This window comes from Mauremys reevesii, unplaced genomic scaffold (genome assembly GCF_016161935.1).
Source record: "Mauremys reevesii isolate NIE-2019 unplaced genomic scaffold, ASM1616193v1 Contig131, whole genome shotgun sequence".
Classification (NCBI taxonomy): Eukaryota; Metazoa; Chordata; order Testudines; family Geoemydidae; genus Mauremys; species Mauremys reevesii.
In genome coordinates this window covers 143094-160831 of record NW_024100751.1, presented here as the reverse complement: position 1 = coordinate 160831, position 17738 = coordinate 143094, and the positions used below count along the sequence as shown (strand labels likewise).

Sequence of the window (17738 nt, the reverse complement as noted above, 5' to 3'; positions counted from 1 at the left end):
AAGGAGAACATCGAGCTGGGGCAGAGGGAGACGATCCCATAGTTGGGACCCACCTTCCAGATGAAGTCATGATGTCCTCTCACACTGAGGCTACCCCTCCTAAGGCGGAAATCCCACTTACAAAGAGAAGCCAGGAAATAGTAATGGGGGATTCAATCAATAGACATATAAACAGTTGGGTTTGTGATGACTGGGAGAACCGCATGGTAAATTGCCTGCCTGGTGCAAAGGTTGCAGCTATCACGAGACATCCAGACAGACTTATGTGCAGTGCTGTGGTATGTAGCCTAGCGTTTAAATCAGCCTCTGTATGAGATAGCTAATGTGAGAGTGAATTTTAAAAAAGTCTCCAGATGTGATCCCTGGTAAGCCTGACTTCAGTACCAGGCAAATAGTTGAAACTATAGGAAAGAACAGAATTATCAGACACGTCGGTGAACACAATTTGTTGAGGCAGAGCCAACATGCCTTTTATAAAGGGAAATCATGCCTCACCAGTCTACTAGAATTCTTTGAAGGGTCAACAAGGATGTGGAGAAGGGTGATCCAATGGATATAGTGTACTTGGACTTTCAGAAAGCCTTTGACAGGGTCCCTCACCAAAGGCTCTTAACCAAAGGAAGCTGTCATGGGATAAGAGGGGAGGTTCTCTCATGAGTCAGTGGTTAAAAGATAGGAAGCAAAGGACAGGAATAAATGGCCAGTTTTCACAGTGGAGAGAGGTAAATAGCGTGGTCCCCCAAGGATCTGTGTTGAGACCAGTGTAGTTCAACATAGTCATAAATGATCCAGAAAAAGGGGTAACCAGTGAGGTGGCAAAATTTGCAGATGATACAAAATAACTCAAGATAGTTAAATCCAAAGCAGCCTGCGAAGAGCTTCAAAGGGATCTAAAAAAAGAGGGACTGGGCAAGAAAATGGCAGATGAAATTCAATATTGATAAATGCAAAGTAACACACATTGGAAATCATAATCCCAACTATACATACAAAATTATGGGGTTTAAGTTAGCACTCAAGAAAGAGATTTTGGAGTTATCGTAAATAGTTCTCTGAAAACATCCAGTCAACGTGCAGCGGCAGTTAAAAATGCAAACAGAATGTTGGGAACCATTAGGAAAAGGATAGATAATAAAACAGAAAAATATCATAATGCTTCTATACAGTGGTGAGCTGGAGCCGTTTCCCACAGGTTCCCTAGAACCGGTTGCTAAAATTAGACCTCCGTGGAAAACCGGTTGTTAAAGGGCCAGGAGGTGGGCAAAGAACTCCGGTCCGCGGGCTGGACCATCCTGTTGCTCCCAGGATTCCCAGCTGGGGAGGCTGAGGTTCCCCTGGCCCCTCCCCCGCTTCCCACCAGCTGCAGCGTGGCCAGCCACCGGCACCAGCTGGGCAGCTCAGCTGAGCTCAGGAGTCGTCCTGCTGCCGCTTTTTGAGTAGCCCGGCAAGTGTGGTGGGGAAGGGGGCTGCTGCAAGCTCCAGGGCTGGCCAGAGGGGAGGGAAGGAACAAGTGGAGCAATTGGCCCAGGCCCTGCAGGGGCCCCCGGCCCCACGAGGATGTCTCCCCCGGGCTCTCCCCCGCTTCCCCCACCCCACAGAGCCGCAGCATGGCCAGCAGCTGGGAAGCTCAGCTGAGCTCCTGAGTCGTCCTGCTGCTTTGAGCTGCTGGCAAGGTAAGGTACGAGGGAGGCTGCAAGCTCCAGGGCCGCGGGGGGGAGGGCAAGTGGGGCAATTTGCCCCAGGCCCTGCAGGGGACCTCGGACCCTCCTCTGCTTCCCTCCCTTAAATCAGAACTTTTTATAGGGAACCGGTTGTTAAGATTTTGGCAGCTCATCACTGGTTCTATATAAATCTATGATGCGCCGAAACCTTGAATACTGCGTGCAGTTCTGGTCGCCCCATCTCAAAACAGATATACCAGAATTGTAAAAGGTGCAGAGAAGGGCAACAAAAATGATTAGGGGGATGGAACAGCTTCCATATGAGGAGAGATAAAAAAGATGGGGGGCAAGTCTACACTTCAAACACTGTATCGCCATAGCTGCACTGGCGCTGTAGAGTTTACGTGAAGATGCTCCTATGCAAACAAGCTCTTAATCCACCTCCCTGAGAGGCGCTGGCTAGGTGAATGGGAGAGGTGCTCCTGCCGACAGGGGTGTGGATTTTTCACACCCCTGAGCAATATAGTTATAACAATATAGGTCTGTAGTAGAGACCTGGGACTATTTCGTTTAGACAAGAGATGACTAAGGGGGGATAAGATAGAGGTCTATAAAATCATGACTGGTATGAAGAAAGTGACTAGGGAAGTGTTATTTACTCTTGCACATAACAGGAGAACTAGGGGTCACTTTATGAAATGAAGAGGCAGCAAGTTAAAAACAAACAAAAGAAGGTATCTGTGCACACAATGCACAGGCAACCTGTGGAAATTGTTGCCGTGGGATGTTGTGAAGGCTAAAAGTATAATTGGGTTCAAGATAATCAGGGCATGTAACCCCATACTCTGCATGTCCCTAAACCTCTGACTACCAGAAGCTGGGACTGCATGTCAGGGGATGGATCACTCAGAATTTCCCTGTTCAGTTCATTCCCTCTGAAACATGAGGCACTGGCCACTATCTGAAGACACAATACTGGGCTAGATGAAACATTGGTCTGACTCAGTATGTCCATTCTTATGTGAGTTATGAAGAGTAGAATATGGATAGAGGGTAAACATCAGGGTAAACTCCATGGCTTGCAGGACTAAGGATAATAAGGAGGATTTCTTTAAAAAAAGTGTATTAGGAACAAAAGAAATCGTAGCAGTGGTGTAGGCTCATTACTAGATGGAGACTGTTTAAAAGGTTGCAGAAAAGGTGGAAGTGTTTAATAAATATGGTTTTCATGTTGGAAACCCCATGTCAGTGTATTTAGGAAGGACAAGGGTCTCCAGTGCTCTTACATTTTAGATGCAGCATGAAGGAGTAGAGGTGGCGAAGTCCCTCCACAGCCGATTGGCAGATCTCCTGCTCCTGCTCCGCACGGCACAGAGTGAGACACCCCACCAGCTGGCCCAGGACGCTGAACTCCTCCACTTCCTGACGGAGAGAGGGAGCAAAGGGAGTCACTCACCCCTGCAGACCTAGCGCAGCGAGTCCCCCTGGCATTGCCCTAGCAATGGGTTAGAACAGGGGGAGGCAGAGGCCACCGCAGAGAGACTGGAGACAATGAGAGCAGGAGGAGCTGTGGGGCCCATCACCAGGGGCTGAGGAAAGCTCAGCAGGGACGGAGAAATCTGGGCAGCAAAGTCAGCAAACGTTACCCCCGAGTGGGGACCCAGGTAACAAATGAACTAGCGTCCAGTCTCCATCTCAAGGGCAAGTTCCTAATCCCAGCCCCTTCTGCCATCCCCCTCCCTTCTTTGACCTCAGGCCCAGGAGCTTGGGGTCACCTTGGACTCCTCTGCTCTGCATCCTGCCTCTCTCACTCCATCCTGGAGCTCCCCAGAGCCCTCCCTTTCCGCGCTGCCCCCAGCCTGCCTGCTCTCTCCTGCCGGCTCTCTCCTGCAGCCTTGTCCTCTCGTCTCCCCCTCCTGCAGCCCCTGCACTGGCTCCCTGCTCTTCCCCACCTGGCACCAAGCCCCTTGCCCTCCTCTCCCGGGGTCTGCACAGCCTCCCCACTCCCACTCCCCAGTTCTCTGGCGCCTTTGGCCCCGCCCATCCCTTTCACTGTGTCCCCTCCCACCTCCCTCATTCTGTTCTGCTGCCCCAGCCTCTGGGGGCACATCATCCGAGCGACCCCCTCCAGCTGCCAGAGGGGAAGCCCTTCCACAGGGGGGATGGAGCATCTGGAGCAGCTCAATGGCCCTGAGCATGCAGAGCAAGGGGCGTTCATCTGGCAGCCTGGCAGGAGCTGATGCCAAAGCATCCCACAGGCATCTGACAAAGGGGGTGAACAGACACCTGGGTTCGGAGGCTGCTGTCAGGGCAATCCTGTGTAAATGCATTGACCCTGCAGAGCAGACTTTGGTGCTAGGGGAACAGCAGGGAGAGTCCTTGGAGACAGAATGATGGAACTCGACCCAAAGCCCACTGGAGTCAGAGGAAAGACCCATCGACATCAGGGCTCGTTAGATTGGACTCCTACTGAGGATCTTGCTGAGTCACTATTCTAGGCCTGCATTTTCCATGCCAGGGCGTGCTGCACCGCGAGGCTGTTCAGTGTAGTTAGGAGGTGGCCAGGGTCACAGGCTGCTCACCTGGAATTTGCACTGAGACCCCATGAATTCCATCAGCCACCTGATCCTTCCCACTGCCCTCAACCGCTCATGTACCTCCTTGGATGTGGTCCAGGGGAGCAGGACCTGAGAGAAACAAATTGGGACAAATTGCTAAGGAGAAGTACCAAAAAATAGTCCAAGCACATAGGGAGAAAATCAGCAAGGCAAAGGCAAAAATGAGTTCTAACTGTCAAGGGACATAAAAGACAATCAGAAGCAGCTCTATAAATGCATTAGGAGCAAGAGAAAGACAAAGGAAAGTGTGGGGCCACTACTCAGCAGGGAAGGAGAGCAAAGAATGGATGACACAGACAAAGCCAAGGTGTTTAATGCCTTTTTTGCTTTAGTTTTCACTAAAAAGGTTAATGACGACTAGATGCTTAACACAATATTAACAACAAGGGGCAGGAATACAGGCTAGACTAGGGAGAGAACAGGTAAAAGACAATTGAGGTCAGTTAGATGTATTCAAGTTGGCAGAGCCTCATGATATTCACCCTAGATGGAGCTAGGCAAAGAAATCGCTGAACCTTTAGGAGGGTTGAGGTCCCAAAGGACTGGAGAAGAGCAGACACAGAACCTGTCTTCAGAAAGGGGAACAAGGAGGCCCCAAGGAATTATAGACCTGTCAGCCTAACTTTGGTACCCAGAAAGATACTGAACAAGTTATTAAACAGTTTGTAAGAATCTAGAGGAGATAATAGGGTAATAACAAATAGCACCATGCCAAACCAATCTAATTTCCTTCTTTGACAGGGTTACTTGCCTAGTGGATGGAGGCAGGCAGTATATGATGATGTATATGAAGTTTAGTAAGGCTTTTGACACAGTCCCACAAGACATTCTCATAAGCAAACTAAGCCAGTCTGATCCAGATGAGATTACTATAAGGTGGGCGTCCAACTGATGGAAAGACCATACTCAAAGAGGAGTTATCACTGACTCGCTAGCAAACTGGGAGGGTGTCTCAAGTGGGGTCCCCCAGGGGTGTGCCTGGTCAGTACTAATCAATATTTTCATTAAGAACTTGGTTAACGGAAAAGAGAGGATGCTTGTAAAGTTTGCGGATGACACCAAGCTGGGAGGGTTGCAAGAACTTTGGAGGACAGATTAGAATTCAAAATCAGCTTGCTAAATTGGAGAGTTGGTCTGAAGTCAACAAGATAAAATTCAGTCAAAACAAAAGTGACGTAACACACTTAGGAAGGAAAAATGCATAAAAACAAAGTGGGGGATAACCGGCTAGGTGGCAGTACTGCAGAAAAGGATCTGGGAGTTATCATGGATCTCACACTGAATATGAATCAACAGTGTGATGCTGTTGTGAAAAAGGGAAATGCCATTCTGAATTGTGTTAGCTTGGAGCTCTGTGTCCAGTTGCAGGCACCATGCTTTAAGAAAGATGTGAACAAACTGGGGCCAGTCCAGAGGACAGCGACAAAAATGATCAGCAGTTTAGAAAACCTGACCTGTGAAGAAAGGTTGAACGAACTGGGCATGTTTCATCTTGAGAAGACAGAGGGGGCACCTGTAACAGTCTTCAAATACGTTAAGGGCTGTTATACAGAGGATGGTGACAAATTGTTCTCCATGTCCCCTGGAGGTAGGACAAGAAGTAATGAGCTTAATCTGCAGCAAGGGAGATTTAAGTTAAATATTAGGAAAAAGTCTAAGGGTGGCTAAGCACTGGAACAGGTGACCTAGGGAAGTGGTGGACTCCCCATCATGGAGGTTTTAAAAAACAGGCTGGACAAACACTCAACAGGGACAGTCTAGGAATGCTTGGCCCTACCTCAGTGCAGGGGGTGGAGTAGATGACCTCTTGAGATCCCTTCCAGCCCTGCACTTCTGTGATTCCCTCTTCCCAGGTTCTGGGATCGAGGAGACCGAATCTCTGTCAAGGACATTTCCCTCTTTTGGGAGCACAAACCACCCACAGAATCTACTTCCTGTGGCCCCAGAACTAGAATGTTGGGGGAATCTAGCTCCGGGCTCTGGCCAGGTTGGTGGGGCCCATGGTGAACCTGTGGTGGGGCCCACAGGTTCACATGAGGGCTCAGTGGAGAACACAGCAGATCCCGTATGGGGTGGGCGCTCCTCCACCCCCACCCCATACAGACGTTTTTCAGATATAGTGGGGGCACTTGGCCCTCCAGCCCAAGAACCTTTGTAGAGAACGTACTCTGAGGAGCCAAAGGCACGGGGGTGTCCCATGCTTGGGATTAAACAGAGCCTTGGTCCCTGAGCCCCACCCCAGCTACAGGACTAGTCCCCTTCCTGCCCCCACGCCTCCAGACCTTCACGATGTTTTGCAGCACCACAAGGTTGGGCTCCTTATCCTCACACACCAAGGCCTTCAGCATCTCATCCATGGTTTTCAGCGTCTGCATGCAGAGCAGAGGAGAAACCAGAGCAAGTGGAGTTACCCAGCCAGGTGATGAACCAATGCCCTGGCGTGTGACACCCCCCCAGGTCATAGCAGCCCCTGGTATTACAGCTCACCACTCACTTGTACCCGCAGGGGACCTACTACAAACTCCTCCTGGCAACAGGGCCCCACCTGTCTTTGCTCTCCCCAGAAAGCCCACTGCACACAGTCTATCCCACTGGGAGAGTCAGACAGGACTCCACATTTGGAGGGCAGATTTCCAGCCAAGCTTCGGCTCCCCTGGCCTATGTGCACCTGAAGCAGCCGATCTCAGGCCTGTGCCCCCAGCCACGCATGGGGGATGAATGTGCTTGTAAAGGGAGTGTCTGTTCCCCACTAATTGTCGGTGCATGTGAAGGATAAATGCCTACTACTGCTACCCTAGGAGGGAGTTACTCCTTTATCTGGGCCTGTGCTTTGGGGCCTGTGCTTTGGTGCTGCAGGTCCTGCGCTGAAGTCCTGTCGGGGAGCTGTGATCATTACACTCTTATGCCAGTGCCAGGTAACCCAGGGGACAGTACACGAGCGAGTGGCAGGATTCCCACTCGGTTTAGGACGGCTCAACATGGCCGGTTTGGGGCTTACTTTGGTGTAGAGAGCAGCCTCCACCTCCTCCATGGTGTGTGCTGGAGGCAGGGAGAAGATGCTGGAGAAGCAGGTGGTGAGCAGCCTGGGTCGTGTCAGGAGCCACACCGATAGCTTCACTTTGCTAAGAGAAGAGACACATGCGGTTGGGGTCTGAGGCGGGACTGATGTGCTAATATTGCCCTCAGGCTCCCAGGACATGGAAACACCTGCGGGGGCTCCAGCTGGCGGGTGGCAGATGAGAACAGGCCAGGGGGTGGTGGAAGGAGTTGGTGCTGCCTTCTCCCATACCAGCAGGCAGGGACTTAGTGTAGCCTGCAGCTGTCTGCTGTGACCCCACCAGCACTCACCGGCTGGGGCAGAGATCGCTGTGCTTCACCGAGAAACAACATCCTGCAAATGGCATGGACGGGAGACTAGAGCCTGCTGGCACCACCGCGCCTCTGAACCCAGCGGCCACAGTGCAGAGGAGCCTGCCAGTCCTGCCCCGCTGGGGCAAGAGACCCTCCCACCACAGCCGTCTGCACTGCGGCTGCACAGTCCAGGCCAGCACAGAGATGCTGCATCAGCCCGCTGCCGGGCAGAACCGAAGCAGGGATCTAAGCTCTGCCCCTGCCCATTGCTCTCAGCCTGCTGGACAGGGCACACAGCTGTGTGCAGGGGGGCAGGAAGGTGGGGACAGCCCAGACAGCATTAACCTCTTCACCCCCACTGCCAGAGCATGGCCCCAGCACATGCAATGAGGTGCCAGGTGACTACTTGAGCTGCCCCTGCAGGACAGAGCCGCGCCCCTCGTGGCAGGCGGCAGCCAGTGAGGAACAGCTACGCCCAGTGCTGACGCAAATCCCGCCCCCTCTCACCCCCCCGCAGAGACGCAATCATGGCCAATGCCGTTGCCTGCCCCGTTGTCAGGAAGCCAGTGCTCAGTGGGGAGAGTTGCTCCAGCTCCTGCCCCACCTCCCCTTCCCATTCCTGGGGAACTAATTGAGCCAACAGCGAGAGCCCAGCTCCAGCCCGCAGCATCCATCACCTTCCAGACGCCTGATGGGCAGGCTTCTGGGAAGCTCAGAGCAGGGCACTAGCGGCACTGAGAGAGAGTCCCCCATGGCACAGGCAGTGCCAAGTGCCAGGGCTCAGCCTGCCCAGCCTCTCAGCCACTGGGAGTCGCTGAGCTGCCAGTGTGACGCAGCTGGCACTGACTCCAATCGCTCCGCTCCAGCAGCACCTAACTGCCCCTCTCCCCTCAGAGGACTGGTCCTGCCTCCCACGCCCCTCCCCATATCTTCATAAGGCCACGTGGAGAGGTCACCAGGCACCGAAGGATCCTCCACCACCTACCCACTGGTGCCAGTCCACATGCACCAGCACCATCATCTGGTGCCACATTTCCTGGGGGAATCAGAAGATGGGGGAGGAGCAGAGGGGGGAATGCTCTGGAAAACTGGCCATGCCAAGTGGCTGGCATGTCTGGCTGCATGTAGCACTGGCTGGGGCTGGGCCGGGCAGGCTGGGTACCTCAGCTTCATGATGGCGAGCATTGCTTGCTGACGCATCACGCCGGTCAGGGAGTCGACGGACTCGTGATCAATCAGCTCCTGAGGAGACAATGTGGGGAAATGCCAGCTGGGCTCCAAGCTCCTGCAAGGCTCCGACAGGGGAGCAAAGCGCAGGGCCTGCAACACGTGGGCTCAGCAGCCAGGTCGTCCTACTGCAGGCTTGATGGTGTGCAGGGCTCCAGCCAGGGAGCGCAGTGCAGGGCCTGTGCTCAGTGTCCCAGTGTCACGCGCCAGTGCTCTGCAAAGGCTCCATCAGCATTATCACCCAAGGACTCCACCTGAGATCAGGCCCCCTTGTGCCCGGTGCTGCACACACACAGTGAGAGCCAGTCCCTGCCCCAGTTCGCTCACGAGCTAACTAGACGAGACAAGGCATGGGAGGAATTGAGGCACAGAGGGGAAGTGACTTGCCCAAGGTCTTACTGCAGAACTGGGAGTAGAACCCCGGTGTGCTGAGCCCAGCCCACTGGACCACCCACCAGCCCACGCTGTCCCACGTTCAGGGAAGGGAGGTTAGCTCTGGAAAGCTTTCTGCAGGTGCTGGAGAGCAAAGACTTTCCAAATCTACGGAGCAGATTTGTTGCTAGTTCCCTAGTGGGCACTGACTGCGGAGTGTTGGGGCTCTGGGCAGGGAGACTGGCGTACACAGAGCGACCTGGTGACTTGGGAAGCTGGGTGCAAGGGAACAATCTACATTTCAATACAGTTATATGTTTAGGAACAAAGACGGCAGGCCACACCCACAGCATGGGGGGCTCTAACCTGGGAAGCGGTGACTCTGGAAAAGACTTGGCAGTCATGGTAATCAGCTGCCCATGAGCGCCCAGTGCGAAGTTGGGGCCAAAAGGGTTAATACCATCCCAGGATGTACAAACAGGGCAATCTCCAGTTGTTAGAGAGGTTATTTTCCCTCTGTATTTGGCACTGGTGCGACCGCTGCTGGGATCCTGTGTCCAGGTCCGGTGCCCACAATTCAAGGAGAATGTTGATAAATTGGAGGGGGGTCAGAGAACAGCCCCAAGAGTGACTGAAGGACTGGGAAACATGCCTGATAGTGAGAGACTCAAGGAGCTCAATCAGTTCAGCTTAACAAAGAGAAAGTTACAGGGTGACTTGATGACAGTCTGTAAGTACCTACAGGGGAAGCAAATACTGGATAATGGGCTCTTCAGTCTGACTCGATCCAATGATTGGCAGCTGAAGTTCGACAAATCTGCAAAGATCTCCAGGCCAGTCACTAAACCCGCCAAGTAACACAGCCCCAGTGTGTGTTTTACTCACCGTTATCTTCTCTACTAGCAGGACTTGGTCCATAAAAGCAGGCAGGCTTCTGAGGCTGCTGATGGAATCCAAGAACTTGAGGTTCTTGGCCTCGTCCTACGCCCCGCAGAGATTAGACACAAACAGGAAGGTTAGTGTGGAAAGGAGCTGCCAGTGGGAGAGATGTCAGAAAGCTTCCCCCCAGTGCTGCTCAGGCTTTGATATGCCAAATGGCAGAAGGCCATTCATCCGGCAACAGGAGTGACTATCTGGGGAGGTCAGGGCAGCTCTGTATGAAACCGGACCAGAGAGGGAGCAGATCTCACGGGGTAGGTGTCCAGAGAGGAACTGCAACATGGCAGCTAAGCAGCCAGACAGTGTTAGCAGGGGCTTGACAGAGTGGGAGGAACATCTGGGTGGGACACCCTGACACCCCAATATTCGCCACTGTCATGTCATTAGGATATGTTTTGTACAAAGTACATATTGTAAGGTATTTTAAAAGTCTTTATCTGCTAGACATTAATGTCTCGTTGGATTGTATGTCCTATCGCTGTATGTGCAGTTATGAAGTTCAGCTATGTATGTGTTCCTGAAACACGTTGTGAGGTTCAAAACAGCCTATCAGATACAACAGTAAAAATGCCAAACAATGGCTTCTTGAGGAAATGCACACAAACAACATAGAAACCTCTTCGAGATAACGCTACACAGTGGGAACTGTTGGACCCAGGTCGCAGCAAAAGAGTTTTCCAGCAGGTGGGAAGAGGAGATAAAGGGAACAATGACATCGGGGACCTCACGCTCCCTGCAATAAGACACCTGGAAACACCTGAGGACCAAAGATGAACTATGAGAAGTGATGGTCTCAGGCTGAAGAGAGATTCCTAACCTGTGTAAGAAAACCTGGGAAATCCAAGCTGCACAGCAAAGAATCTTAAGAATCTGCCAGCCTGCGAATTTGCTAGTGTAGATCCTATCTATCTAGTGTGGAAAGCTTAGTTTGTATGTTGTGTTTATTTACTAAGGTAATCTGCTTTGTTCTGTTTGCTCTCTCTTAGAACCACTTAAAATCTACCTCTTGTAGTTAAGAATCTTATTTCTTGTTTATACCATAACCCAGTTTGTACAATTAGTAACTGGGGGGAGGGGCAAAGAGTTGGGCATGCCTCTCTCCACATCAAGGGAGGAGTCAAATTTCATAAAACCTTTGGGTCTGTACTCCAAAGGAGGTGGGCACCAGAGTACTGGGACAAGCCCCTTCAGCTGAGTCTTCCCAGAGCTGATCTCAGGGTCTGTGTCTTTCTGCAGCTGGGTGTGGCCCTGCCTGAGTGTATGGCTGAAAGTGGCTTGTGAGCTGAGCCCAGGGCCGCCCAGAGGATTCGGGGGGCTGGGGCAAAGCAATTTCAGGAGCCCCTTCCATTAAAAAATAGTTGCAATACTATAGTATCATGTATTTGGAAATGTAAAAAATAACCAGTGAAATACATTCAAAAATTAATTTTTAATAATTTGAAAATACACCTCTACCTCGATATAACGCTGTCCTGTGGAGCCAAAAAGTCTTACCGCATTATAGGTGAAACCGTATTATATCGAACTTGCTTTGATCCACTGGAGTGCGCAGCCCCACCCCCCGCAGAGCACTGCTTTACCGCGTTACATCTGAATTCGTGTTATATTGGGTAGTGTTATATCGGGGTAGAGGTATACACAAAATACATGATTTTAAAACATTCAATGCTTTAATGTGTGTGTCATAACTATAAAGGGAAGGGAACTTCCCTCCTGTGTACAATACTCTAAAATCCCTCCTTGGCAGAGACACTAAAATCCTTTTACCTGTAAAGGGTTAAGAAGCTCAGGTAACCTGGCTGACACCTGACCCAAAGGACCAATAAGGAGACAAGATACTTTCAAATCTTGGGGGCGGGGAGGAGGCTTTTGTTTGTGCCCTTTGTTTTGGTGGTGTTCGCTCTTTGGACTAAGAGGGACCGGACATCAATCCATGTTCTCCAAATCTTTCTGAACAAGTCTCTCATATTTCAAACTTGTAAGTAACAGCCAGGCAAGGCGTGTTAGGTTTAACTTTGTTTTCTCAACTTGTAAATGTTCCTTTTTGCTAAGAGGATTTACCTCTGTTTGCTGTAATTTTGAACCTAAGGCTAGAGGGGGTTCCTCTGGGCTCTATGAATCTGATTACCCTGTAAAGTTATTTTCCATCCTGATTTTACAGAGATGAGTTTTACCTTTCTTTCTTTAATTAAAAGCCTTCTTTTTAAGAACCTGATTGATTTTTCCTTGTTTTAAGATCCAAGGGGATTGGATCGGTGTTCACCAGGGACTTGGTAAAGAAGTTTCTCAAGACTATCTAGGGAAGGGAGTTAGTATTTAGGAGTGGTGGCAGCAAAACCAGATCTAAGCTGGTAGTTAAGCTTAGAGGTGTTCATGCAGGTCCCCACATCTGTACCCTAAAGTTCAGAGTGGGGAAGGAACCTTGACAGTATATATACATTTGCAATTACATAATGGGCTGTCGCTGGGTGATGGTGATGGTTGGTGCCAATGGGCCGGCGCTGCCTGGGGGTGGCGCTGCTGTTGCCCAGGGCTGGGTGGGGAGCTGGGCTCAGGGTTGGGGGGGCCTGTCAGGAGGGTGTCCAGCTCAGAGGGGCTTACCATGCTGCTTACTCCCACCTCCCCACTCTCCCAGAGCCTCAGAGCGTGCCGCATCCAGGAGCTTTCCTGGCCCCTGGACAGCACTGCAGCAGCCTGGCTCCATCGGGACCTGAGCTCACAGCCCCGCCCCCTTACCATGTGGTTCTGAGTAGGAGGTGCTCAGGCCATGCCTCCTTACCACGCAGCTCTGAGTGGGAGGAGCTCAGGCCCCGCCCCCTTACCATGCAGCTCAAGCAGGAGGTGCTCAGGCCCCGCCCCCTTACCACGCAGCTCTGAGCAGGAGGTGCTCAGGCCAGGGGCGGCTCTAGGCACCAGCAAAACAAGCTGGTGCCTAGGGCTGGGCCCCGCCCCCTTACGCAGTCATGCCTGCGGGAGGTCCACGACGACTGGACCTGCCGCAGGCATGAGGCGTCGTCCGCTGGCTGGACCTCCCGCAGGCATGACTGCGGCAGCTCAGCGAGCCGCCGGACCCGCGAGCCGCCGAGCGCGGGACCAGCAGTCATGCCCGCGGGAGGTCCGCTGCTCCCGCAGCTCCGGGGCGCCTCCCGCGCATGACTGCTTGGGGCGGCCAAAAAGCTAGAGCCGCCCCTGGCTCAGGCCATGCCCCCTTACCATGTGGCTCTGAGCAGGAGGTGCTCAGGCCATGCCCCCTTACCATGCAGCTCAAGCAGGAGGTGCTCAGGCCCCACCTCCTTACCACGCAGCTCTGAGCAGGAGGTGCTCAGGCCATGCCCCCTTACCATGGAGCTCTGAGCAGGAGGTGCTCAGGCCATGCCCCCTTACCATGCAGCTCAAGCAGGAGGTGCTCAGGCGCCCCCTTACCATGCAGCTCAAGCAGGAGGTGCTCTGGCCCCGCCCCCTTACCACGTGGCTCCAAGTGGGAGGAGCTCAGGCCCCGCCCAAGCCACGCTGCTTTAGCTCTGTCCAGGGCCACTCCTGGAGGCGGTGCGCTGAGGCGCCGGGGGATGGGGGCAGGCGGAGGGAGCCTCCGGCATTCTCGTGGGGGCCTCTGGCCGGGGCCTGGTGCAAATTGCCCCACTTTTCCCCCCCTTCTGGGTGGCCCTGCCCAAGCCCAGCAAGACAAGGTAAAGGGGGCCCAGGCTGGCAGAACAGGCGGGCTCAGTGGTATCCCGATACATCAGGTGGCACCTCAAAGGGGCTGGAAATTGAAAGTAGACAAATTCAAACTGGAAATGTACGTTTTTAACTGAGAAAGTAATAGACCATTGGAACAACTGAGTAAGTGGCATGGTGGGTGACCTTTTGTAACTCAAGGCAGGACATTTTTAAGATGCTTTAGTTTAAACAGGAATTATTCGGGGGCTGGTCTCTGGCCTGTGTTCTACAGGAGGTCACAGTGGTCCCATCTGGCCTTAGAATCCATGCGTCTCCCGGAGAAGGGCGGATGGTGCATGTGGACAGGGCACTAGCTGACAGGTCAGAGGAGGGCTCTTAGTACCTGCTCATTGCTCGTTAGAAAGGCGTTGATGTAGTCCAGGGCCTCTTTGTGCTCCCAGTCTAGCCTCCTCAAGCAGGCGTTACAATAGACTGGTGAATCTGATCAAAGACAGAGCGGTGGTAATACCTGGGTCTGCCAAGCTGCAGGCTGGGTGACAGAGATCTTAGAGAAAACCCTTACCCCTCACTCCCGCCCCAGCAGGGGAGCAGCCCCGATGCACAGCAGGGTCTGGCACAGCGATTCCTGGATTCCCCACCTCTTTGCTGCCCAGCCCAGCAAAGATCCAGTCAGAGCCCTGGTTCCCAACAGCCACCCCACTTTCCCGCCCAGCATGCAGGCTCAGTCTGGGGATTTGGGGAGCGTCACATCTGGAAGGAGGGATGATGTCAGGCCATGAGTGGTGTCCCAACTCTCCAGGCCATTGCTGGAGGGGGCAGAGGGACTGGCAGTGAATTGGTCTGGTCCTCGTGTAGGAGAGGGAACAGTTGCCCAGTCTGTGTGAGAGATGGGGACCCAGAGCCTGCTCGTTCTGCTTGTTCTGACTGCCTCTCCTTCCACCAACAGCCAGCCAGAGCCATCGGGTGTAACCTGGGCAGGCACTGGGCTCCCATCGTCAACACTCCCCCCCAAATGCCCTGTGCTGGGACATACAACAAAGGAGCCAGCAGATGGGGCTGCAACACCAGGGGGCATCTTATGCTCTGGCCGGTGCCCTGCAATCCTAGGCTTTAACAACCCACCCTGCACCAAGTAGCCCCTTCAACGGGTGGAAAATATCTTCCAACCCTGCAGCGTGACAGATCAGGGTGGGCGATTCAGTCAGTCTCCACCCCATGCTTCAGCTGCCGTTTCTAATGCCCCAATCAGCTCTAGAGGCTGCAGCTGCTGCCAGCAGGAGGGGCCATTCCCCCCTGCCGGGGTTTTCCTGTCTCTCCATCTCATGGCAGCCCAGAGCAGTACAAGGTCTATGGACCTTCTCCCCCCAGTGACACCCTAGTCCTGCCACCCAACCCCCAGAGGGGCCAAGCCCCACCGCAATGCAGGGCCATGGCCCCGGCCATTTCTGCAGCCCCCTCCGCCCACCCAGGAGGCGCCCACTCACCGGCACGGAAGGGCTGAGGCACACACAGCTCCTGCTTCCGCTGTGGGCTCTTTCGCCAACTCTTCCGTTGGGGAGGTTTCGTCTCCTCCCAGGCACGGATGGGCTTTGAGGGGGCCTTGGGGACTTCCTCAGCCATCCTGCAAGAAGCCAGGACAAGGCATTGCTTGTGAGTGACGAGAGGCGACTGCCCCGTTCAGCATCAGGGCCAGCCCAATTATTTCTGTTCCACCAGCGCCTACAGATGCCAGCTGAGATCAGGGCCCTGTTGCACCAGGTGCTGCAGACAATCCTTGGGCCACAGGGCTCAGACTCTAACTAGCCAAGGCAGCCAGCAGGGAAACAAGTGAAGGGATGTGCTCAAAGTCACCCAGCCAGTCAGCAGGACAGGCAGGATTAGAACCCAGGTCTCCTTATGCCCAGCCAGCACCCCATCCCGCAGGCCAAACGGCCTCCCTGGGTCACTCCCACCTCTCCTTCTGCTGGTTCACAAGCTGCACAGCAGACAGGCTGGATCCAGCCACTCAGGATTCTTCCTGCCCAGGGAAATTACCCTAATCCCTTCCCCCAGGAATATTGGGGCCATGGCAGTTCCCAGGTGGGCGAGGCCAGGGGGGTGGGGCAGCTGGGGCGGGCTCGTGAGCAGCAGGAGTTGCTCACACCCCCCCGTGAAAGGGCAGGAGCAGAAGGTGGGAGAGCAGCAGAGAGGCTGGTACCTTCTCTTCCAACGTGCCCAACCTCAATTGCATTTATCCTGACCACCCCCTGCAGGGCAGGGCCTGGCTGCTACCCCCCACTGAACAGACAGGGAACTGTGGCACAGAGGGAATAAGGGACTTGCCCAAGGCTACGCAGACTATCTCTGGCAGAGCTGGGAAATGGCCATGGGTCTCCTGGGTCCCAGGCTGGCACCTTCTCTTCCAACCTCTTGCCCCCTTTGTCCCTGGTTCAGTGTGAGCTGAGAGAGCTCTCTGGGGCACAGGAGCTGGCTTGTGCCCAGATGGAACAACGTTGCTTATTGCACAGATCTCACTTTTCCCAAACATTGAAAATGCTGCTAAAACCATCCCAGGGCCCGCCAGGATCCCTGCAGCTGGTCATTGCAAAGTTGTGAACTGTTCCCTGGCCTCCCAGAGTGGGGCAGTGGGAGAGGGTGGGGCTGGCCCAAGGCCCTGCTGGATGGCGGCTCATGTGTATGGGGTCCCAGTGCTACAAAGCTGTGTGCCAGGGGCCACGCTTTCTGGGGGGTTCACGGCTCATCTCTCCAAGGCCTGGGTGGCAGCAGCTGCTGGAAAGCATCCCAGGCCTGATTCCCCCCATGATGGGTCTCCTAAATGGCCCCTGCTCTGGGGGGCTCTATTCCTCACTCAATGTCTCCTGCTGACTCTCCAGCAGCTGCACGGCAGGTGTCCTAATGCAGCCCTAGCCCTGTCCAGAGCTCAGGGGCACTGTCCTGGCATCGGACTGTCTTGGTAAATAGAACAATGGATACTGGCAACCTGAGAATGCCTGTTCCCCTGGCATCCTCAGTGCCATTCCCTATGGAAGTGATGGGGTCAGCAAAGGTGATGGAGGTGGTCAGGCCTAGCTCGCTAATGACATTCCAGGTGCAGGGGGCGAGGTGCAGAGCCAGGGAGGAGATTGGGGAGGCAGGAGTGGGACATTGTGATGTGGCGCGGGCGGGAACTAGCTCCCCACAGCTGAATGCTCCGCAACACTGGCGGATTCAGATCCAAACCTAGATCAGGCTCCAAATTCACAGCTGGCCCCTCCCCCCGATCCAGAGCGGCTGAGACTCCAGCGCTCTGTGGAAGAGACCAACAAACACCAGATCCTGGGGTGGGCTTCCCCCAGAGACAATCTCGTGCTTGGAAGGGAGATGCCCAGAGCCGGCAGCTCCACCACTCACGCTCGCAGCTGCCTGGGAATGAGCCAGGATCAGAGCATCGGATAGCGCGCAAAGCCCAGATCAGCACCCCCAGGCCTGCGAGGGACCCGCACCGTCTGGGGGTGGTTGATTTCACCAGAGAGGGAGCTTCCCACAGACTCTCCAGCTCCCTCACCTCTCATGCTTCTTCCCATTTGCCTTTCTTCACTGCCACATGGACCAAGTTGGCCACCAGCTGCCTCCCTGTCTGGACACTTACCTGGCCCCATCATGGCAGTGGCTGAGCAGAGGTGGCCAATAGAAGATTCTCCTACCTGGAGTCAGGAGTGGGCAAAAGCCGGTGTGTATATGGTCCACCCACTTTCTGCTGCCGGTGGCAGAGCTGAAATGGCTGGCTCAGCGTTCCTCAGCAGCACGTGCCGGCTCTCGCTCTGCCAGAGCCAAGCCTGGCAGTGAGGGGATGAGGCTGTGCCAGCCAGCAGGGGGCATGTCACAATGGGCAGGCGAGTCACAAGCCAGCCAG

The 17738-nt window shown here is 54.0% G+C and overlaps 1 protein-coding gene across 1 annotated transcript in view; it reads right to left on the bottom strand.

The window, feature by feature from the left end:
* Window positions 1-17738, bottom strand: part of LOC120392991 (maestro heat-like repeat-containing protein family member 7) — a 31031-nt gene extending 13293 nt beyond the window's left edge. Inside the window, exons 1-9 of the mRNA XM_039517642.1 lie at window positions 17530-17738; window positions 15331-15467; window positions 14229-14326; window positions 10115-10210; window positions 8793-8872; window positions 7278-7401; window positions 6562-6648; window positions 4244-4348; window positions 2948-3083 (exon numbers count right to left, since the gene is read on the bottom strand). Of these exons, the coding sequence (XP_039373576.1) occupies window positions 2948-3083; window positions 4244-4348; window positions 6562-6648; window positions 7278-7401; window positions 8793-8872; window positions 10115-10210; window positions 14229-14326; window positions 15331-15466 (862 nt within the window). The 5' untranslated portion in view covers window position 15467; window positions 17530-17738. The remainder of the gene's footprint in view (window positions 1-2947; window positions 3084-4243; window positions 4349-6561; window positions 6649-7277; window positions 7402-8792; window positions 8873-10114; window positions 10211-14228; window positions 14327-15330; window positions 15468-17529) is intronic.